This window comes from Neovison vison, chromosome 2 (assembly GCF_020171115.1).
Source record: "Neovison vison isolate M4711 chromosome 2, ASM_NN_V1, whole genome shotgun sequence".
Lineage (NCBI taxonomy): Eukaryota > Metazoa > Chordata > Mammalia > Carnivora > Mustelidae > Neogale > Neogale vison.
The window spans coordinates 212,370,572-212,393,026 of NC_058092.1; the positions used below are offsets into that span (position 1 = coordinate 212,370,572).

At 48.6% G+C, this 22,455-nt stretch overlaps 1 protein-coding gene across 1 annotated transcript; it reads left to right on the plus strand.

The window, feature by feature from the left end:
• The first annotated feature begins 588 nt into the window (after nt 1–588).
• SCD (stearoyl-CoA desaturase) lies at nt 589–12,479 on the plus strand. Its single transcript, XM_044240311.1, has 6 exons — nt 589–1,000; nt 1,497–1,779; nt 5,608–5,738; nt 7,196–7,401; nt 8,870–9,102; nt 12,136–12,479. The coding sequence occupies exons 1-6, from the start codon at nt 974–976 to the stop codon at nt 12,333–12,335; spliced, it is 1,080 nt and encodes a 359-aa protein (XP_044096246.1). The 5' UTR covers nt 589–973; the 3' UTR covers nt 12,336–12,479.
• Nucleotides 12,480–22,455: the final 9,976 nt, after the last annotated feature.

The window sequence follows — 22,455 nt, forward strand, 5'->3', positions numbered from 1 at the left end:
CGGGGCTGGGGGCCCGGAGCGGGGCCATTATTCCGCAGCGAACCGCGGCCCCGCACCCGCCGGGGAGTCAGGCGGGACCCCGCGGGCCTCCTGGGCTCCGGCCCTCCAGCTCAGAGCCACGTCTGCCCTCCCACGCGTCCCTGCGAGCCGGAAGGCGGGAGCGAGCGGCGCGCGCTGCTCGGGCCTGGGGCTGCCCCGCTGTTGCCGGGGACACCTCCCCGGGTCCGGTCCGGCCGCGGAGTGCGGGGGAGGGGAGAGAGGGGCCGGTCCCGGGATGGTGCCCACCCCTGACTCCCAGCCCAGGTCCTCTCCCGCGAGCCGAGGGAAGGCTCCCGAGCGCCGCCGAAGCCGCGGGATGCCGGGCACAGGCCCAGCGGCCGGTGGAAGCAGAGCGGAGAAGGAGAAAGAGAGGGGAGGGGGAGCGAGTAGCTCGCGGCAGAGGGAACAGCAGATTGCGCCGAGCCAATGGCAACGGCTGGACGAGGTGGCACCAAATTCCCTTCGGCCAATGACGCGCCGGATTCTACAGAAGCCCATTAGCATTTCCCCAGGGGCAGGGGCAGGGGCTGGGGCTGCGGCTGCGGAGCCGCGGTGTGTCTGCGGCATCCTGTTTGCGCGTCTCCAGCCCGCAGCGCGCCTCAGCTCTGTCTCCTCCCCTCTCCCGCCCAGGCGGCTCTCCCACGGCGAGCCAACTCTGCGCACTTTGCCCCTTGTTGGCAGCGAATAAAAGGGGTCTTGGGAAATACGGGTGTCGGTCACCCACTGCCAGCTCTAGCCTTTAAATCCCCGGCCCGGGAAGATCCACGCACAGCGGCTCGGAGCCCGACACGGATCCCGCGTTCCGCGAGCAGCGCCGCGGTTCACCGCGCACAGGCCGGCTCGGTAACCGAATTCCGCCCGGTTTGCGGGCTGTCCGGAGCCGCGCTCTGCCGTCTCAGCCGCGGGCAAGTGCTCCCAGCATCAGAGAGCCCAGATGCCGGCCCACTTGCTGCAAGAGGAGGTGAGCTCCGGGCGATTGCCCCAGACCGCGGGCGCTGGGTGGACGAGCGCGTTGAGGATCCCCGCGGACTCTTAGCCATCTTTTGCGAGTTGTACTGCTTTCAGTTTGTCGGGAACGGGGAATGTGATTTGAGGACTTTGTTCCCCAACTTTTGTTTCTTAAGCTTTAAAGAAAAACCCGGTTGTACTTTCGTGTCTGTGTGCATGCGGGTTTTCCTTTGTGTTTTTTTAGGGATGTGAGTGTTCTATTACTCCTCCTTCCCCCTGTACCTTCACCTTGAGGTTCCACTCCCCTCCCCAACCTATCGGCACAGTTCCTGGGGACTTCCCTCTCTCCCATCAGGGGGTAAACCGGGCTCTCGGTGGTTAACGCGGGCTTTGGGGGAAGGGTCTGTGTCTGTACTCCACCCTTCCCCCAGCTTGCTGAGGGAGTGAAGTGGCGGGGGCTACTGCACGTGTCCTCTACTCTCCTGACTCTGGTTCCTCTCCCCTTCCAGATCTCTAGCTCCTACACTACCACCACCACCATCACAGCACCTCCCTCCAGGATCCTGCAGAATGGAGGCGGCAAGTTGGAGAAGCCTTCTCTGTACTTGGAAGGAGACGTCCGCCCTGAAATCAAAGACGACATCTATGACCCAAGCTACAAAGATCCAGAGGGCCCAAAGCCCAAGGTTGAGTATGTTTGGAGAAACATCATCCTTATGTTTCTGCTGCACGTGGGAGCCCTGTACGGGATCACGCTGGTTCCCAGCTGCAAGACCTACACCTTGATCTGGGGTAAGAGATTCTCTTGTGCTTCCTACCCAATACCCCCGCTTCTCCCTACTCCTTTAAGAAAGTAGGATCTTGCATACAGAGGCGACGGCCCTTCCAGGCCCAGGTTTTCCCCGCCCTGTCTCTTGGTGAACCCACAGTGGTGGGCCACGAATGGGGCCTGGGGGGATCGGGATGCAGGAGTGACAATTCTGGGGGTCCTTAAGTGTGGGTGCTGGGCAGGGAGCCCTGAGACCACGTGCTTCAGGCCTTGAAGTGAGTAGACCTGTGCCAGAGAGTCAGCTTTCCCTGTTTTCGGGGCATTTGCTTGGCTGCCTGGCCCAGCCCTGCCAAGGCCACGACCTGGGAGGCATGGGAACGTGGGACTAGAGCAGCAGCTCTATGGGGGATGTGCAGAGCACACTCAGAGCACAGCAAGAGAAACTGCTCAGGACAAGAGTTAGCAGAAGGGGGAGGAAGAGAAGAGGTTACCCACAAAATTCTTTTGCCCTGGCCCTTGGCCCAGCCAGGCTGCTTTGTTAAACAGACAGCCGAAGAAGGCTCCTGAATAAGCCCGGTTACACAGATGTGCTGCTCGGACTCCATGTAAGTCTCTGGGGAGCTATACATGCCACCGAATGAACGTGTTCTGGGAATGAAATGAGGTCGAGGAGACATTTCCAGTTCCCATCTAGCCTGCTCCAGCCCTTGTCTCCTAATGTCATGAAGTGCCCCCTACCACCGCCCCCCTCCAGCCCCTTGCCTGGCTGGGGCAGCCAGGCCAGAGAAGAGAGCCCTGAGCAGCCCCAGCCTCGAGGCTGCGGCAGTGAGGGAGTCAGTTCCCAGTTTGTCTCTAACCTGCCCTTAGCTCAGCTCTTTCCGGGATGCCTGGCTATGAGCTGATGCAGGGCCCTGCTCCCTGGACACACACATGTGCTTTGCAGGCATTTTCCCCTCTGCTACCCAGAGCCAGACTTGGAAAGGGGGAAGTGGGAGCAGAGAGCCCCAGTGTTCCAGGGGCTCTGCCTTGGCCCTCTCTGAGAATGGTGATTCAGGATTGCCCTCCAGAAGACTGCTTGAGGGGTTCCAGCACAGTCCTGGGTATGGGGAGCTTGCCAACAGCTGCACTCTTGGAGGATGGTGTGTGGAACGGCCCAGGTGTAGCTGCTTCCCCCAGGACCTCTTTTTCCTAAAGGTAGTTGTCTTGGGAAATCCTCTTGAGTGCCAGAGACAGAGAAGTACAGCTGGGTAGATCCGCTCTCTTTGGGATTTCTAATTTTCCAGGTACAACTGGGACAACAGTGCTTTTTTAGGATTAGGAAGGTAGTTCTCCTTAGATGATCAATGTGGGTCATTGCTGGGGCCGGCCAGGCTCAGAGAATCAGTTCATCTGCAGGCCAGGAGGGGCTCTTCTATCTAGAAAGAGCAGGGGATGCCTGTTCTCTGCCCCTCGGAGAAGGCAGGGGAAGAACTTCAGCTGTAGTGGGAGAGGTCAAGAGCAGGAGTGAGGGTCTCCCTGGAAGACTGTGGCTTCCCCTCTCCACCCTTTCTCCCCAGTAGACGAGTCTTCACAAGTAGTTTTTGTCACCTAGAAAGCCCCTTGGCAGCCTCAGGACACCCTGTAGACCTGGTGAAGCCCAGAGTGTGGCAAGACAGCCGCTCATTGCTCCTCACCCTTGGCTGCTGGGGCGGGGGGAGGGGCGGGCAGAGGATGATCCCCAAGCCCAGGCTGCACCCACTAGCTTTTTGGTGTCTTGCCGCTCGCTGATGTGTACCGTGCCTTTGGACAGAGAAACAGGGACTGGATGGTGACTTTCTTTTCCTGTTCCTGGGCCCTATGCTGGATGACTTAGGCAGATGACCCGCTGGTGGAAGGGAAGTCAGAACAGGAGGAGCAGGGGAGGGTCAGAGGCCCCACCTTCAGAGTTGAGGAGCTTGGCTTCACCTTTTCTTATTTTATCCCTAAGGACAGTGTTAAATTAGCGACGGGTTGTGATTCCAGTGTTTCTCATGACTCTGAGCAATTTTGAGCGCCTCTCTGAAGAGCCCTTAGGGGGAGGACTAAAGAGAGATCTCTGGGAACACTGAGGGCCTAAGGGTAAAACTTCTCAGGTCTCTGTCTTGGAACCAAAATGAGGAGACCTGACTCAGGCCAGCAGTCTGGACGTTGGTAGAGACACGACTCTCCCACTGGCTTACGGTCTTCTGTTAGACAGGCTTTCAAGATTGGTTGGAAAAGGCACTGGAGTGTATGGGCTCTTTTCCCAAGGACCTGGTAATGCTACTACGATCTTAGGCACTTTCTAAGTCGACTTGCCAGGGTCCTCAGTGGAAGACCTCGGAGGACCTCAGAGCTTCTGAGTGCTTCTGCTTTCAGGCCCGAAGCCATTTTTCTTCCTCCTTGTTGTTTGGTGGGCTGTGGCTCAACTCTCACTTTTCCAGGTGCAGGTAGATAGCGTATCTGGAGAGAAGTCAGCACATGGCTGAGGCCAGCAAGTTGCCCGAGGCCCTTATGTCAGCCCCGAGTTTGGGACCGTGGGTAGAACTTGTGCTGGGACAAGACTCTGGCTCCATGGTTGTCCTCCAGATCCTGGAGGAGGGATAGGAGAGCATGGAGGGAGATAGGATTAGGGGAGGAGGGGAGCGGGGATTGTTTAGGAAACTGGTATCTATGGCTGGAGAAGAACACGGGACAGTTTGTGACACTGTTCAGTGTCTCTGACTGCGACTGAGTTCTGTGGCCACTAAAGATCCATTGTTTCTAGCTGCTTCCCCAGGAATGAAACATTGTCAACAGTCACTGCTCTATCAAGGCCTCAGCCCCTGCCTGCTAGAGCCAACAGAGGAGGACGGGTATACCCAGGAACCCAGTTCCCAGTTAGAGACTGTATCTCTATATCATCCGGAGATTAGATCCTGCAGGCCTCCAGGAAAGGTGTGGCCGGACGGTGCTGGGGTGTTTCAGCGAACACTTGGAGGATTTCCTGCCACCATCTAGAATTAGCCTTGCCAGAGGGAGTATGGGCACATGGACCAAGGCACATGGCAAAGGAGAGACAGAGGAACCATGTGGGTATCTTGGGGAGGTGGACAGGACAGCAGGAACAAAGAGTGCTTGTTGACAGAAAACCTGGTCTCCAACCATGGCTCCATTTCTCACCAGCCATTTGACCCTAGATAAACACTTCACTTCTCAGCGTGTATTCCTTCCTTCCACCGCAACGTGAGGATGTTAAACCCCATTCAAGGTATTCAGTGACTCAGAGAAGACCAAGTCCTTAGCAAAGCTTAAGACAGGGCAGATTTTTCCCCTGATAGGACTGCACTGCCTGCTAGAATATTGAAATGCTTTCACGCTAGTTGGTACATAGCCATCATTCAGAGCCCTGTGAGTGTCCCTGAGAGCTCAGGGTCCCCTGAATTGGCCAGCGCTCAGACCATCCTAGCTTTCAAGAAGCTTAATACCACCCGTGCTTATGGGTCGTGAACTTTGCAGGAGTCATCTATGTACTTACAACTTTGGAAAAGGTTAGCTGAAGGTCAAAGGAGATAGGACCAGGGACAGTGTCCCTCACCACAGAGAATGACAAGTAGCCAGCTGGGTGGTGGTAAGAGCCTGCTTCTCTGCCTGGCCTTTCTCAAGCGCCTGGGACTCAGCTAATTCCAGAGGATGGGCAGTGATGGTATTTTTCAAGGGGTAAAAGTAAGGGACAGAGGAGACCAGGGCATCCCAGGAGTTCAAGGTGAAACAAATCCTCACTCAAAGGCTAAAGAACACACAGACTTGGACGGGGACCATCGTGTGAATGCCTTCCCAGATGAGTGACTGCCCACATTGACTTTCCCTGGTAGGATACCTCTACTATATGTTCAGTGCTCTGGGCATAACGGCAGGAGCTCATCGCCTATGGAGTCACCGGACTTACAAAGCTCGGCTGCCCCTGAGGGTCTTCCTGATTATTGCCAACACGATGGCCTTCCAGGTGAGAAGCTGCCTTTTTGCTCAGCTCTTTTCTCTCTGCTCTTCTGATGGTTCCGGGGGCAGAATGGAGAAGCTCAGCACCTAGAGAGGAGCCACATGCAGACAGCACTTGGCTGTCCTCTCCCCTTAGGGTCACCTTAAGCGCAGCCCCAGTCCCTAAGTCCACACTGGAAGAAGGAAGTAGGAGATACACAGATAATAGTCTCAGTGTCACGAGGTGGTGGTTTGATCCTCAGGTCCCTCTGTTATCATGTAGTCTGGGCCACTGTAGTCCTTTATCATAAGGGCTTACTGTGCCTAAGCAAGGAACTGACCCCGGTTTCCTGGGCAGGCACTGAACAAGAAATTCACGATTCGAGGTGAAAAGCTTACGATTCCTCCGCAACAGGGTGGAGGTTGATGTTTCATAGACTCTTGAACTCTGTGTCCTCAGGTATAAGAGCAAATAACTTCCGTAGCCCCATGTGCCTGACTATTCTAAGCCCTTGGCATAAATTAGCTCATGAAATTCTCACAACAGTCTTAGAAGGGAGGTACTGTGACCCGCATTTTACAGATGAGGAAATGGGGTCACTGAGAAGTTAGGCGGACCGACATCACAGTCCTGTATCAGGCTGCCAGCCTGGCTGAGTCCAGAATTGAGGTTTGTTGAGGCGGAAGGTGAGTAGCAGAGACAGAATGCAGGGGAGTGGGAGAAGAACTCCTGGTTGGTAAGGGGGAGCCAGGGACAGAAGATGGCCAGGGGTATGGGGCTTAGCTGGGAGCGAGAGGAAAAAGGAAAGAAACTGAACTGATCCCTTTCTTCATGGCAGTGTCCCAGGTACTCGGCCACAGTCAGTTATACTCTGGGTCACAGCACTTCATGCCTTGAGGGCCCTGATGTTGTCTTTGTAGGGCAAAGGAAGAGATTGAGCACATCCTTTAAGGCATTGAAAGAATTCCGGAGGAGCGCAGAGGTCATTTGGAAATGCGGTCCGGACTGTGATTTCTGTGCCATGATGTGTGTGGCACGAGACTGGAGCTCCCGGAAGCTTCACCCACTGACCAGGACCTGGAGGGCAGGCTGCCTGCCCCGGGTTCTCCATGCCCAGGGGTTTGGCACCCCATGAGGACCTTCTCCAATGCTTTTTTCTTGCTTATAGAATTGCCATATGCTTTTCTAATGAAACAGAGCTCTGTATGATCTCCTCCTCCATTCTGCCCACTCCGTAACCCTCAAGAGGCTAGTCCTACTCAGGTACCTGTCCTGGGACTTCAGATTGCTTTTCCACTTAAGCTTCAGTGGCAAGTTGGGGGAGCAGAGGAGGCCCGCTGCAGGACTCCTCGGGTACCCTGACTCCTGGGTATTCTGTGAGGGTGGGCTTGAGAGCCAGGGGCTCTTAGAGTTGCCTCTCCCTTGGAATTCTCTGCAGAGGGAATCTCTGGCCAGGCCTACATTCCTGTTCTCTGTCCCTCCAGAACGACGTGTATGAATGGGCCCGAGATCACCGTGCCCACCACAAGTTTTCAGAAACGCATGCCGATCCTCACAATTCCCGGCGTGGTTTTTTCTTCTCTCACGTGGGTTGGCTGCTTGTGCGCAAACACCCAGCTGTCAAGGAGAAGGGTGGTTCGCTAGACTTGTCTGACCTCAAGGCTGAGAAGCTGGTGATGTTCCAGAGAAGGTAAGTGAAACAGTAACAGAGCTGGGCATCTGGTGTTTGGAGAACCCCCTTTTTTCTCTGAGAGCTTATAAACTTAACCTGAGAAATAGACGGGGTTTGCATGTTCCAAATTAAATTTAAAACCCTAATAGTTAATAGCCCACAGGCTCACGGCCGTGGACTGTTGTACTTCCTCTCAGAGTTCTCTTAAGTAAACCAGTTAGATTCAGCAAATACTTAGTGACCTAGGATGGTCACGATACAGAGACAAATGTGTTACAATTCTTAACCTTCAAGGAGCTTGTAGCCTGTTGGGAAGCAGAGAGAAAACCGAGGGTCTGCATAACTAGGAATCGTGGTGAGATACTTTCTTTACCAATGAGAGGCACAAAGGAAAGGGAGATAGTGTAGTGGGTGGGGGTCATTGGGGAAAGGTTTATAAAGAAGAGAGCTTTGGAATCCACTGATGGGTAGAGATTTTCACAGGTGTGTGCCAGGAGGGAGAGTACAAAAAGAAAGAACATGAAAGCATGTTCCAGCAACAAAGGCCTTCTGCTTGAAGCATAGGGTGTGGTCGAAGAAAGACCAGAAAGAAGCTGATGCTATTCTTGTAGAGCCTTAAAAGCAGATTTAGGATTTAATTCGATAGGCAGTGAGAACCCATTACAGGTTTTTTGAGCGGGAATGTGGTGTAACTGGAGGTGTGCTTTAGAAAGGTTACTCTCAGGAGGGTTGAAAAAAAGAAAAAAACCAAGTCAAGAGAGGTGAGAAGCAGGGCCAGGAGTTCGGGGCTAATGGGGGTCTGTGCTGCAGAAGCAGTGGCAGGAACAAAAGTCTGATGCAGGGAATACTAATGACACAAGAATGTAAGACTTGAGTGCTGAAGAGAAGCAGGAAATCTGTTCTCTGGGAATGTCAATGGCGTGGTCCACATTTGAGACAGTGAAGAATGGCGTGGGGCCTCCAGAGGGCTTGGGTGCCTGAAGGACAGTGACTGCCTGAGGAGGAAGAGGGACGATTTTGAGGTGGCTAGCGGGACCTGGAGGCAAGACACAAACCCTAGACTCTGCAAAAAACATGGACAGAAAAGAGAAAGGAGCCTAAAGGCAGAATGGAAAAACAGCCTGGGAAGGAGAACTCGAGTTTATGAGCTGGTAACCTGGACCTCACCTGTTTCACCAAGATGGTGTGCTGCTACAGTCAGAAAGAACAGTGGATTCAGAGGCTGGAGACAAGCCTTCCAATCCTTGTTCCACCGGTTCCTACTGGTGTGATGCTAGAAAAATCATACAACCCCTCATTACCTCATTTTCTAAAAACTGGGATGTTCTCAAAAGATTGCCCCGCCCCATCCCCTCTTGCTGTGCCTCTGGCGACATGGTACTCAAGTAGAGGGGAAGAGACGGTCCCAGCAGCTACAGAGGAAAATCAGGCGGGACCAGGAGGCGTCCTCTGCCCTCTTAACCCAGCATCTGGTCTCTCACTGTAGGTACTACAAATCCGGCATTCTGCTGATGTGCTTCATCCTGCCCACCTTTGTGCCCTGCTATTGCTGGGGCGAGACCTTTCGAAACAGCTTGTTCGTCGCCACTCTGTTGCGTTACGCCATCGTGCTCAACGCCACGTGGCTGGTGAACAGCGCTGCCCACCTGTACGGATACCGCCCTTACGACAAGAACATTAGCCCCCGAGAGAACATCCTGGTGTCCCTGGGAGCTGTAGGTAAGTCCACTGTCCACAGCAAGACCCTTGCTAGTGGTCCACTGGTTCGGGTATTAGACGAAGGGCCAGAAAAACCAGATGAACCTGTTCTAGGACTTCTTTCTGGCTCGTTTTCCACTAAAGGACAGATGAGAAGACGCTTTGGAGTTGGGCTGCAGGTCCCATGAAAAAAGGAAAGGGTAAAAAGCAACAGTGCCTTTGATTTCAGGTTCTAGAACCTTCGCAAACGCTATGTTTGATCAGCCCCTTTGGGTGTTCCTTTTCCCAGTCACCTTTGGGGCTGGACTCCCAAGTCTTGCTTGGGGCAGGGAATGCATAAATGGAACAACAGGATTATCTGGATAGGCCGCGAGCCTTGTGTCTTACATTCATACATGGTATAGGAGCCCCTGGGTGCTGCAGTCAGTTAGGCATCCGACTCCACTCTTGGTTTCGCCTGGGGTTGTGATCTTGGGGTTGTGAGATCAAGCCCCATGTTGGGCTCTGAGCTCACGGAGCAGTCTGCTTGGGATTCTCTCTTCCTCTGCCTCTGCCCTTTCCCACTACACTCTGTCTCTCAAAAAAAGTAAGTAAATCTTAACTCTTAAAAAAAAAGAAATAGGCTCTATAAAATGTAGAATAACTCCTTGTCATTACATTTAATCAGCTTCTGTTTTCTCTTGCTATATTCGAGTAGGTTGTGTTTGAAGTGTATGCTGTGTTGTACGGCTTGCTGGTGCCAATATGAAGGACATCAAAGCACTTGTTTATGGCTGTTAATGACCCCCCATCAGTCTTATCTCTTGTCCTTTCTCTCTGGCTTCTCTTCTGTGCCGGGAGCAGCCTTACCCACAACGTGGCTTCAGGAACCACCACTAAAGTAGTTGGTTTGCTCACAAGTGCCTGCTGGCGGAGCTAATGCTGACTATCATGAATTTCTTTCTGTTGTTCCAGTCCCACTGGCCAGAGCCTAAGACAACGGGCTTCTGCCATCTGTCTCCGTTCTTTCTTGTCACTGCTGGCAACTAAATATAGACCTTGACCAAGGCCTGGAATTTATTTTCCTTAAGCAGACCCCTGTGGCCTCTTCCTCACTGGTGATCAGGTGCCATCATTGGTCCTACAGTATATCTAGGCAGCCTTACTGGTGCACACGTTTCTGCACACCACAGCCTCGCCTTTGCTTTCTCTCTTTAGAAAATCTTCCTTTAGATTCTCAACCCTGGCTATCTCTCCTGTGTGGACTGAGGCATTCTTTCCTGTCTTCTTCTGCCTTCTCATACATCTCACTTTGTACCCTTGTGCCTGTTCTTCCTTTGGCCCATGTTTGAAATCAGTGACTTCGGTTATGTAAGTCTTAAGATTTTCTAGAAATAGAAGTTTCTAGAATGAGATTTGTCCCACGTCACCCCAGGGTCCCCAACTCCAGCCTCTCTATGAGCATCAGTTCAGAATGGCGGCCAGTGTCTTAGGTCGTCTCCGTTGCCCTTCATCTCTGCTCCCTGTCTCTCCCTTATCACCTCCACCTTTGTTCTGCGGTCGCTAGTTTCTACCTGCCAGTCTAATCTGTTCCTCTTGAGTTACCTGCCACGCAGTCACATGCTCATTTGCTCGAAGTCAAAGCTGACCTCCTCCCTGGAGTCTTTCTCCCGAGGTATCTTGCTACCCCAGTTGCAAAGTCTTGTCCGTCCTTCTATCTGTGGACCTTCCTTTTTTCTGTCTCTCTGCTGGGTGTGGATCTGATTCCGTTTTAAATCTGATAAGTAGAGGTCTGTATCAAGCTTTCACAGAGCCCTGGTACAAAGCCACTTATGGAAATTAGTAATCCTGTCAGTACCTTTGGCCTGGTGGTTATCCCAGCCTCCTACTCAGTTCACACTGAATAATCAGGTGTCACACGGGGAGGACAGACCTTGACTTGCCCTGGATGGTGTCATTTACTCTGTAGGACTTCCTTCACTTGCTTGTTATTAATATCATTACTACTCTCCGGGGTTCTTTTATCTTCAAAGAGCTCACTGTGCTCTTTTATTAGCTGTTCTTGACCCAGCTTTCCCCCAGCTTTAGGAGGGTCCGTATTGTTAATTGTTGAATACCATGCAAAAGAAGAGTTCTGCCAAGAGTTGGAGAACTTGCTTTCTGTGGAAAAGAAAGCCCTGTGGAGGGCTTCCACAACTACCACCACTCCTTCCCCTACGACTACTTTGCCAGCGAGTACCGCTGGCACATCAACCTCACCACCTTCTTTATTGAGTTTGTGGAGTTTCCAAAGCTTTACCTCTTCCTGAAATTCTCTGACACCAGAATGTCTTTGTTTTCCCTCAACCCAGCAAAGTGAGCCGCTCCTCTCAGAACCTCAGAGGTGAGAGGGAATATCTAAGCATTGACTCCCTCAGAGAAATTCTGTTTTATTAGACTGTCCCCGCCCACCCAACACACCCCAGGGTGGAAGCTCATAGAACCAGAAGCCGGAGCAGTTCATTCCAAACTGGTAGAAGCTGAGGAAACACGGGGCCCTACACTGGGCCCCTTTCCTCCTGACATTGGGCTGTTAACTGCCTAGTTCTGTCTGTACTGTCCCCCCTTGTTCCCACGTAGAGGTGGTTGGAAGAAGTGCGGCCAAAGTCCTTCATTCGGGACCCTCTGCTCTCCCCACCCTGACACGTGCTTCTGTACCCCAAGAGCCTCTGGGGGTCTCAGACCAGTACTTAGGGAACTTTCCCACCTAAAATCCCTTCCCGGCACCGAGCCCTTTCTCTCCAGTCGGCTTATCCTCTGAGAGATTCGAATCCCTGGTCCTGCTCCGACACAGGCTCCTAGAAAGACTTGGTGGCCAGGTCTCCCCAGTTATTTCTTAAGATGCCTCTGAGGCGATCAGTTTGGTTCAGAGCCGAAGAGACTGGACTTGCTCGTCTGTTCAGCAACAGCAAGTTTCTGCTAGGTTTGAGGTCGGCTGCTGGACACCCCGCCTGCGGAGACCGAGAAGACCCAAGAAGACCAACCACCACATTGTGCTGTGCAGCTCCATAACGCTTGTCCTTGCTTTTGTTCCAGGGGAGGGCTTCCACAACTACCACCACTCCTTCCCCTACGACTACTCTGCCAGTGAGTACCGCTGGCACATCAACCTCACCACCTTCTTTATTGATTGCATGGCTGCCCTCGGTCTTGCTTACGACCGGAAGAGAGTATCCAAGGCTGCTGTCTTGGCCAGGATTAAAAGAACTGGAGACGGAAGCTACAAGAGTGGCTGAGTTTGGGGTCCCTTGGGTTCCTTTTCCAAAAGCCAGCCAGGCACAGGTTTAATGTTCTGTTTATTAACTACTGAATAATGCTACCAGGATGCTAAAGATGATGATGTTAACCCATTCCAATACAGTATTCTTTTAAAATTGAAAGCCAACAACTCTGCCTTCATGATGCTAAGCCGAGATTCTTAGTTCTCTCTTATCCTCTCTCTCTCCTAGTCCCATTGTCCTTTTCTCTGTTTGGTTCTTAACCACCTTCCTTTCTCTTCCTTGCTCATTGCCTCCCAGGCAAGCAGCTGGTCATTCGTGGGTGGGTGTCCAGCTTCCACAGCCTAGACAACCTTTCTGTAGTCCAGAATCAGTGGTCTTTGCCCCACATAACTCTTTCCTTGAGCTTCCTGAGCTTTAGGGTGGGTGGCTCATGCTAGAGGTATGAGAACATACCTTCTGGGAAGGCCCATGTTAATTATCTTCAGCTCAGGCTTTTGCGAGTTGGAGTGGAAAATAACTTTATTTGGCACAAAGCTTCTAAAGCAGGTAAACCGGCAGAGGAGAGAGTTCGCGTGCATGGTATGATTGAAAGGTAAAGATGGGGTGAGGTGGGAAACCAGGCAGGGAGCTCCTGCTGGGATTGGACACACACGGTTGCTTGCCTAGTGAGGACTTGGAGCCCCACCAGACGGCATGCCTCCTTTCTCTCCTCACTCTGAATAGGGAATGGCCCTAGAGCCCAGCAATGCTAGAACACAAAAGCAAATCTCAGTGTCCCAGTGTAGTTTAGGTTGGAAGATAAAGAAGCAGCATTTAGTTTGTAGTAAAAGTGGTCTCTCCTGGGGAAGGATTTTTTTTTTTTTTTTCCTTGAATAACAGGAAGATTTCTTATTCCATATGATGAGAAATCTTGAGGTTGGTTGTTTCCAGAATTGGGAGAATCCAGCAGATCACAGAATCATCAAAATTCTTTCATCTTTCTGCTCTGCCGTCTTCGGGCCATCGGTCATTTCCCATCATGGTAATAAGGTGTCTGAAGCATTTCCAGACATCCAAAAAAGGAACGTGTTTGTGGCATAGTGGTGAGCGTAGCAGTCTTCCAAAAAAGGAAGGCTTTTAAGTGGTGGAGTTGGGTTCAACATCAAAATATATATACATACACACTCTGCTTGGAACGTTCAAGAAATTCACTTAGGGTATTTCCCTCTGAAAGAGGGGTGCTTGAAGGAGAGGAGAAATGAGGTGGGTTGTCTACTCTTCCTCTCACTGCTGGACAGGAGATGGAGAGGTTCAGGGCTAGGTCTGTTGGCAGTTCCTAAGAGATGACTTTACAAAGGAAGGGCTTTGGGAACACATTGCCAGGGGATTCAGAATGTTACTGCTGAGTAAGTCATTGGGTGTCCTGATTTAGAAGCTGGTTATACAAACAAATTAGATGTTACGTTCATTCATTCATTCTAGTTTCTCCTTGGAATGAATACAAACTAGAAGGTTTTTCCCTGCAGTGCTGAACCATTTCTCCCAGTCCTTCTCAGTAAAGTGTAGGACTGCCTGGGGGGCGAGGTAGGAATCTCTTAATTACTGTGGGTTTTGATTCCTGGCTCTACCCTATCTATGCATCCCTCCCCTCCCCGGTTCTATCTCCTCCCTGATGTTTTCTTCTCTCTCTGGACAGGAAGCCGCGTCTGTGTGTACTCGGAGGTAGTGATGGTTCTTGCTCACCAGGCAGCTCCCTCTCCTGCAGACAGAACGCTCAGGGTCACTGAACCACTGTTTCTCTTTATAAAGTTAGCTACCACTTTCACTTGGCCTCCAGAGGCCCTCCACCTACACCCTTGAGCTCCCCTGCCACACTGATGACTCAAGAAGAGGCTGGCAAACCTTACTAGAAACATCCCTGGCTCAGGCACTCTCATGAGGCACAACCAGGCCAGAGGCTTGTGGATTGTGCCATGGCACATGGATTGTGCCAGTGAGGCAGCCATGGAGCAAGAAAGGGGTTTGTTTTTAGCCTCCTCTGTCTCGCTCGGTACGCCTGCCCAGCCCGAGTCTGTGCTCCCAGCGGACAGTGCAATGCTTGTAGAAGTAGGAGGGAGCCTAGTCTTCACTGGGAAGCACAAGAAGCAAAGGAAAGTTCCAAAGTGCCTCATGCAAAAGGAGGCCCTGTTCCCTGGAGTCAGGGTGTATTGCAAAGCCCGACTTGGGATCTGAAATGCCATGAACTTTGCTGAACAGCATTTCTGTTTGGCAAGCTAACCAGCATTCGCCCCACCACACAGCCTAGGGCCACAGCCAGGGTAGTGTAGAAGAGGTCTGAAGAAAAGCATCAGTGTTTTGAGAACCTTGGACTACCCCTGTCCCTGTACCTCAGTCATCAATGCAAAAGCCTGGCTTTTACTCTCTGAAAGATTGGAAATGTGTAATACCAAATGCTCTCTGTACTGTTGAGCCCCAGTAGTGGAAGGGAAGAGGGAGGGCCTTTCTTCCTGTATGTATTGAATAGCCAGAGGCTACAAGGGGACTAAAGGCATCCACACCTTTAGAGCTGTTCCTCTCAGTAGAAAAGAGTCTAATGGAACATCACTGTAGTTCAGATCTGCTGGCTTGTGGACTTAGCCCTTGGAAATGCCTGTTGGGTAGTTTCAGTTCAACAGGTTCTCAGATGCCTGCTTTATAATTTTGGACCAAAACCAAGTCTGTCTTTCTATTCTAATCCTGTCCCAGGGATCTGGTCCGTACCATGATCCTACACAAGGCTGGACAGGGTCCTCAGGCCGAGGGCCCCTCCGTATAGGAGAATGTGGAGGTAGAGGGGTGTCTGCTAAGTAAGGAAAACTTGTCTTCAAGATTTTAAAGCTGAGTTCAGTTCACACATTAATGATCCAGAAACTCAAGTCTGAATTTCTAACAGTCCTTGCTTTGTGGGTGTGCCGACAACTTATTTGGGTGCCTTACATCTTTTCTAATCAGTGTTGCATATGAGCCTGCTCTCCCTCCTCCCTCCCTCCGTGGAGTTCCTTTGCACCTGAGACCCTGCAGAAGTGGCTGGTAGAAGAGGGGGCCTGGCTGGAGAATTATCAGTGTAGCTGTTCACAGGATTCCCTTCTGGGCTTCATTTTGGAAACTTTTCTTAGGGCTGTTTTTATTAAGTGCCCAAATTTGATGGAGGGTGGAAGTAATCTGAATGTATTTGATTTATGATATTTTCTAGATTAAAAGATGGTTGTAGCATTTAAAATGGAAACTTTTTCTCCTTGGTTTGCTAGTATCCTGAGTGTATTCTCTGTGAGTATAGCTCAAATGGGTCAGCGTGAAAGGTCAAAGAAAGCAAGGTGTCCACGTGACGCGGGTGGTTAAGGCCAGCGCCTCTCCTACCACTGTGCCACTGACTTGCTGTGTGACCCTGGGCAAGTCACTTAACTATAATGTGCCTCAGTTTTCCTTCTGTTAAAATGGGATAATAATACTGACCTACCTCACAGGGCAGTTTTGAGGCGTGACTAATGCTTTTTATAAAGCATTTTGGGATCCTTCAGCAGAGGAATTCTTTTAAGTCCTGAGTATTTTTATAGTAGCAGTATCCACCGTGAACTTGTGTCCACCATGAACCGTGTGTCCCGGATGCTATCATTAATCGATATGATTCTCTCTGAGAGATTGGATAAATCCATTGGGTAAGTGGTGGATAACCAGCCAGACAAAATTTGAGAATGCATAAACTTATTGCCATGGAAACGATACACAGGATACCTTTTCCTTGATTGGGTGGGATTTTTTTCCCCTTTTATGTGGGATAGTAGTTATTTGTGACCTAAGGATAATTTTGGAATAATTTCTATTAATATCAACTCTGAAGCTTAGTTGTACTGATCTGAAATTGTGTTTGTTCATAATAAAAGTGAAGTGAATCTGATTGCATTGTGTCTGGGTGATTTTTGGCTGCAGTTCAAAGTTTCCTGGAACTTATCTCTGTGGTCTACCATGCTGACTGTCCCTGTTCCATGTACCTGTAAGAGTAAAAAAGAAGTCAGATGCGGGGTGCCTGGGTGGCTCAGTGGGTTAAGCCGCAGCCTTCGGCTCAGGTCATGATCTCAGGGTCCTGGGATCGAGTCCCGCATCGGGCTCTCTGCTCAGCAGGGAGCCTGCTTCCTCCTCTCTCTCTCTCTCTGCCTGCCTCTCTGCCTACTTGTAATCTCTCTCTGTCAAATAAATAAATAAAATCTTTAAAAAAAAAAAAAAAAGTCATCAGATGCTACTCCGGCTGACTCATACCCTGGTAACCCGCCCTGCCCTGCCTAAGGGTAACTTTAGGTTAAATGCAGCCTTGGCAGCAGGAAACCAGGAGTCTGCTGCCATGAAGTCAAACACATTTACACCAGTTGGCGCTTCAGCCCTGGGGAAATGCCAGGTGTCTGGTGTATCACATGGTCACATGGGCCCAAGACAAAGAGACAGAGGAAGAGAACAGCAGGAGAGGCCCAGGCTGGGCAGTCTAGGTCAATCATCCAAAGAAACATGAAGAAATGTGGTCCCTCCTGGGAATTCAGTGGCTTCCTGAAAATGCTGATGAACCACAGCAGGAAGAAAAGATAAACAATCCAAGGGAAGGTTTGTAAGCTCCCAGGATAAAGAGCGCTGCATGATCTTAAGGTGGAAAAGCCTTAGCCTTTACCACTTACCTGAGAATCCTCATGAGAATGCAGACTTTTTACAGTTTGAAGAAGCTCCGTCTTCCGTCTTCCGTCTTCCGGTAGGAGCCACCTTGACAATGCCTAGGCTTCTGAGTTCCCCAGAACCAGCTCTCCTTGCTCGCTGATACAGGTTGCCCTCACCTTGGAGGAGAAGCAAGATTGTTTCAGAGTAATTCCGAGCATGCAAAATCAAGTCTTTATTCATGGAGGCCTCGTCAGGCCTTAATAACCTGAGTGGGTAGTGGTATTCTCTTCACCAGTATCTGCCTTTCCACTCCTTTCCCTCTATTTTGTTTAAAACGTTCAGGTGGGGGGCACCTGGGTGGCTCAGTGGGTTAAAGCCTCTGCCTTCGGCTCAGGTCTTGATCCCAGACTCCTGGGATCAAGCCCCGCATCCTGCTCTCTGCTCAGCAGGGAGCCTGCTTCCTCACCCACCCTCTCTCTGCCTACTTTTCCTCCCGCTTATGATTTCTGTCAAATAAATAAATATTTTAAAAATATATTTAAAAAATATTTATTTATATGACAGACAGATCACAAGTAAGCAGAGAGGCAGGCAGAGAAAGAGAGGAAGGGAAGTAGGCTCCCTGCTGAGCAGAGAGCCCGATGCTCGGCTTGATCCCAGGACCCTGAGATCATGACCTGAGCCGTAACCCACTGAACCACCCAGGCGCCCCAATAAATAAAATCTTTAAAAAATAAATAAATAAAATGTTCCGGCTGGACTATTGTTTCCCACGCTCGGAAACTGCACCCTTCCTTCCAAGTATCAGCTTTGTTTCTCATTAACTGGCATCCAGTTGATAAAATTTGTTCTCACTAAGCTCTGCTACTTTCTTTTCCTTTCCTCCTCTTTGCTGCCTGGTTGTCCTGATGTTACTGGCTTCTTTGCTTTCTCCAGGCAGTCTGTATTCTGTACATTTGCTATTTAACCCTGTGGCAATTTCCCGATTCCTGTCTGCAAAAGTTCCAAGAAGGGGAAAGAAAGGGGAGAGCTCCTAGAGCTTGACCAGAATGTTCAGTTGAATTCAAGATTAAGAGAGAAAAGCAATACATAATGAACTCCCTGTAAGGGTGAGTTGGACAAAAGAGCTCCCAGAGGGGCAAGATAATGAACTCTTCTTGATGTGTTTTGTGTGCGGAGGTAGAAATAGGTTAAGGCTCTACTTAATAACCAAGGTTTAACCATGGGACGAGGATAAAATAATTCAAAATAGTAATAAAGAAGAGCATAGAAATGAGATTTCTGATGCCCAATTGCCACCAATTTTCTCCCTCTTCCCTAAAGGAAGAACTAAGATAGTCCCTAGAAGTATCTGCCGGGGCAGAAAAAGAAAGAAAATGCATCCAGATTGGAAAGTAAGAAGTAAATCCATCTCTGTATGTAAATGACATGATTTTATATATAAGGAAATCCAAAAGACTCCACATGGAAAAAACTATTAGAGCTAATAAATTCACCAAGGTGCAGGAATAGAAGATCAAAACACAAAAACAAATCAATTGTATTTCTATAAATTGGCAATAAATAATATACAAATGAAATTAAGAAAAGACTTCCACTTGTAACAGCATCAAAAAGAATAGGATAAGTAGAAATAAACCTAGCAGTAGAAGCCCATAAGAATGGTACATAGTTGGGGCGCCTGGATCACTCAGAGTTTGTCTCTACCTTCAGCTCAGGTCATGGTCTCTGGGTCCTGGGATCAAGCCCCGAATCGGGTTCTCTGCTCAGTGGGGAACCTGTTTCTCCCTCTCTCTCTGCCTGCCTCTCTGCCTACTTGTGAGCTCTCTCTCTCTCTGTGTGTGTCAAATAAATAAATAAAATCTTTAAAAAAAAATGGTACATAGTTAACACAAAATGTCACTGAAAGAAATTAAAGAAGGGGTCCCTGGCTGGTTTAGTTAGTAAAGCGTGTAACTCTTAATCTTGAGGTTGTGAGTTCAAGCCCCATGCTGGGTTTAGAGATTACTTAAAAATAAACTCTTAGGGGGGGCACCTGGGTGGCTCAGTGGTTTAAATCCTCTGCCTTTGGCTCAGGTCATGATCCCAGGGTCCTGAGATCGAGCCGCATCATCGCGCTCTCTGCTCAGCAGGGAGCCTGCTTCCCCCCTCTCTCTCTGCCTGCCTCTCTGCCTACTTGTGATCTCTCTCTCTCTCTGTCAAATAAATAAATAAAATCTTAAAAAAAAAGATTTTATTTAAAAAAAAAAAAAAAACCTCTTAGGGGTGCTTAGGGGGCTCAGTTGGTTAGCCACTGCCTTCAGCTCAGGTCATGATCCTGGGCTCCTGGGATCTAGTCATCCATGGTTGGGGGGGCAGGGATTGTTCAATGGGGAGCCTGCTTCTCCCTCTCCCTGCTTATGCTCTGTCTAGCTCTCTCTCTCAAATAAATAAATAAAATCTTCAAAAGTAATAATAAATAAAATCTTTAAAAAGAAAGAAAGAAATCAAAGAAGACAAATAAATGGAAAGAAATCTCATGTTCATGAACTGGAAGATGGAAATTAGTAATATGCCCCAAATTTATCTACAGATTCAATGCAATTCTTATCAAAATTCCAATTGCCTTTTTTAATGGAAATTGGCAAGCTGATCCTAAAATTCATATGGAAATTGAAATGACCCAGAATAGTCAAAACAAACCTGAAAAAGAAGCACACATTGGAGGACTCATTTCCTCACTTCAAAATTACTTCAAAGGCCCAGTAACCAAGACAGTGTAGTACCAGTATAAGGACAGATATATAATCAATAGAGTAGAATTGAGAATATAGAAGTAAACCCATACATTTATAGTCAACTGACTTTTGACAAAAATGCTTAGACAATTCAATGATGAAAATAGTTTTTTCAACAAATGGTGTTGGGACACTTGGGATATCCACATACAAAAGAATGTGTTTGGCTTACTACCTCACATCATATATAAATATTAACTCAGAATGGGTCAGCAAAAACTATAAGACTCTTAAGAGAAAACAAAGGTATAAATCTCTATAACCTTGGTTTAGGTAATGGTTTCTTAGATATGATATATCAAAAGCCTAAGCAACAAAAGAAAAAAATAAATTGGACTTTATCAAAATGTAAAAATTTGTGTTTCAAAAGATACTCTCAAGAAAGTAAAAAGACACAGGGCACCTGGATGGCTAACTCAGTTAGGCGTCTGCCTTCGACCCAGATCATGATCCTAGGGTAATGGGTTGGAGCTCCACTGTGGGCTCCCTGCTCAGTGGGGAGCCTGCTTCTCCCTCGCTTGTGCTCTCTCTCCCAAATAAATAAATAAAATCTTAAAAAAAAAAAAAAAAAGAAAAGGAAGTAAAAAGACAACCCACAGAATGAGAAGAAATATTTGTAAACCTATATCTGATTAAAAAAAAAAAAAAAAAAAAAAAAACTGGCACCCAGAATACAAAAGGAGATTTCACAGGGGCAAGTAGAATCAGAAGAACATGTGACTCTTGATTTCCAGGTTGTGAGTTCAAGCCTCAAATTGGGTGTAGAACTTACTTTAAAAAAAAAGAAAAAGAAAAAGAAAAAAAGGAACATCTTAATGATAAAAAAGACAACCCAGTTTTAAAATAAGCAAAATGGGGGCGCCTGGGTGGCTCAGTGGATTAAGCCGCTGCCTTTTGCTCAGGCCATGATCTCAGGGTCCTGAGATGGAGCCCGGCATCAGGCTCTCTGCTCAGCAAGGCTCTCTGCTTCCTCCTTTCTCTCTGCCTGACTCTCTGCCTACTTGTGATCTCTCTTTCTCTGTCAAATAAATAAATAAAATCTTTTTAAAAAATTAAGCAAAATGTTTGAACCACCATCTCTCCAAACAAGATACACAAATGACCAATAAGCACATGAAAAGATGCTCAGTATAGCTCTCAAGGAAATGCTAGTGGGAACCACAGTGAGAAACCATTCACAACTCACTAGGATGGCTCTAATGAAAAGACAGTTAATAACAAGTGTCAATGAGGATGTAGAGACACTGGAACCCTCATGTATTGCTGGGGGGAATCTAAAATTATGTGGCCGCTTTGGAAAACAGTTTGGCAGTTCCTCAAAAGGTTAAATAAAACATAGTTACCATATGATCCAGCAGTTTTATACTTAGGTACATATCCAAGAGAACTGAACACATGCCCACGCATAAACTTGTGCATGAAAGTTCATGGCAGCATTATTTACCATACAATAGCTAGAAACAACCCCAAGGTTCACCAAGCGATGCATGAGCACAATGTGGTATAGCCATATTATGGGACGGTATTCAGCCACACACACACACACACACACACACACACACACACACGACTTACAGATGCCTCTACAACATGGGTAAACTTTGAAAACATTATTCTAAGGGAAAGAAGCCAGACACAAAAGACCATGTTCTATATGGTTCCATTTATGTGAAATGCAGCACAGGCAAATCCAGAGACAAAAACAGACTGGTGGTTGGCAGGGGCTAGGGGTTGAAATGAGGCACGGATTTTGTTGAGCGGGGAGGGAATGATGAAATGATCTAAAGTTAGATTGTGATGGTGGTTGCACAACTCTGTGAATATGCTAAAAAACACTGAATCATACACTTAAAGGGCAATTTTTATGGCCTCTGGTTTATATCTCAATAAAAAAGTAGGAGAAAAAATTCTCAGTTTTAATGGTTTTACCATTAATTGTAAATAGCTGAGATTCAAACTCATGTATACTCAAAAGAAGCACTCAGTATTTTCGTAATTACATAGTGATGTGGTCTCTGTTCTCAAACTGCAAGGAGACAAGAGACACCAGTCACATGAGACAAGGCACATGCTGCAAAGCTAAAAAGAGTCTAGAGTGAGGGGCGCCTGGGTGGCTCAGTGGGTAAAAGCCTCTGCCTTCGGCTCGTGTCATGATGCCGGGGTCCTGGGATCGAGCCCCACATTGGGCTCCCTGGTCAGCAGGGAGCTTGCTTCCACCTCTCTCTCTCTCTCTGCCTGCCTCTCTGTCTACTTAGGATCTCTCTCTGTCTGTCAAATAAATAAATAAAATCTTTTAAAATTAAAAAAAAAAAAGTCTAGGATGATATTCTTGCTAAATCAAAGTCTTGGAAGAATCCATATACCATATACCATATTCTACATTAGTTAAAGGGGTTGAGCATGTCATGCAAATCTAACAGCCTTTTGATGCAGGAAATCCAAAGTCTGCATCCACCCAACCTAGGTACACAACGATACAACAACATTTACCACATAGCCCGGTGGAAGTAGGTACTATGATCACCCCAACTTTACTGATAACGTCTTTGAATTCACTTGGAGAGAAGTCAGGCTAGGAGAGAGCAATTGATGGTGCTGTGATCCAGCTCCAGAATTGTGGTCATTCATGACTCTGTTGGGTGAAGAGTAGAGGACAAGCCAAAGCCCAAGAGTGTGAGTCCCACATATTCTAGTATATGCCC

What these genes read in the sequence shown, in the direction of transcription:
- SCD (XM_044240311.1), top strand. Translation starts at nt 974, where the DNA reads ATGCCGGCCCACTTGCTGCAAGAGGAG. An exon ending in CCAACACGATGGCCTTCCAG is followed by an intron (nt 5,739 to 7,195) that starts GTGAGAAGCTGC and finishes CTGTCCCTCCAG; the next exon opens with AACGACGTGTATGAATGGGC. An exon ending in GGTGTCCCTGGGAGCTGTAG is followed by an intron (nt 9,103 to 12,135) that starts GTAAGTCCACTG and finishes CTTTTGTTCCAG; the next exon opens with GGGAGGGCTTCCACAACTAC.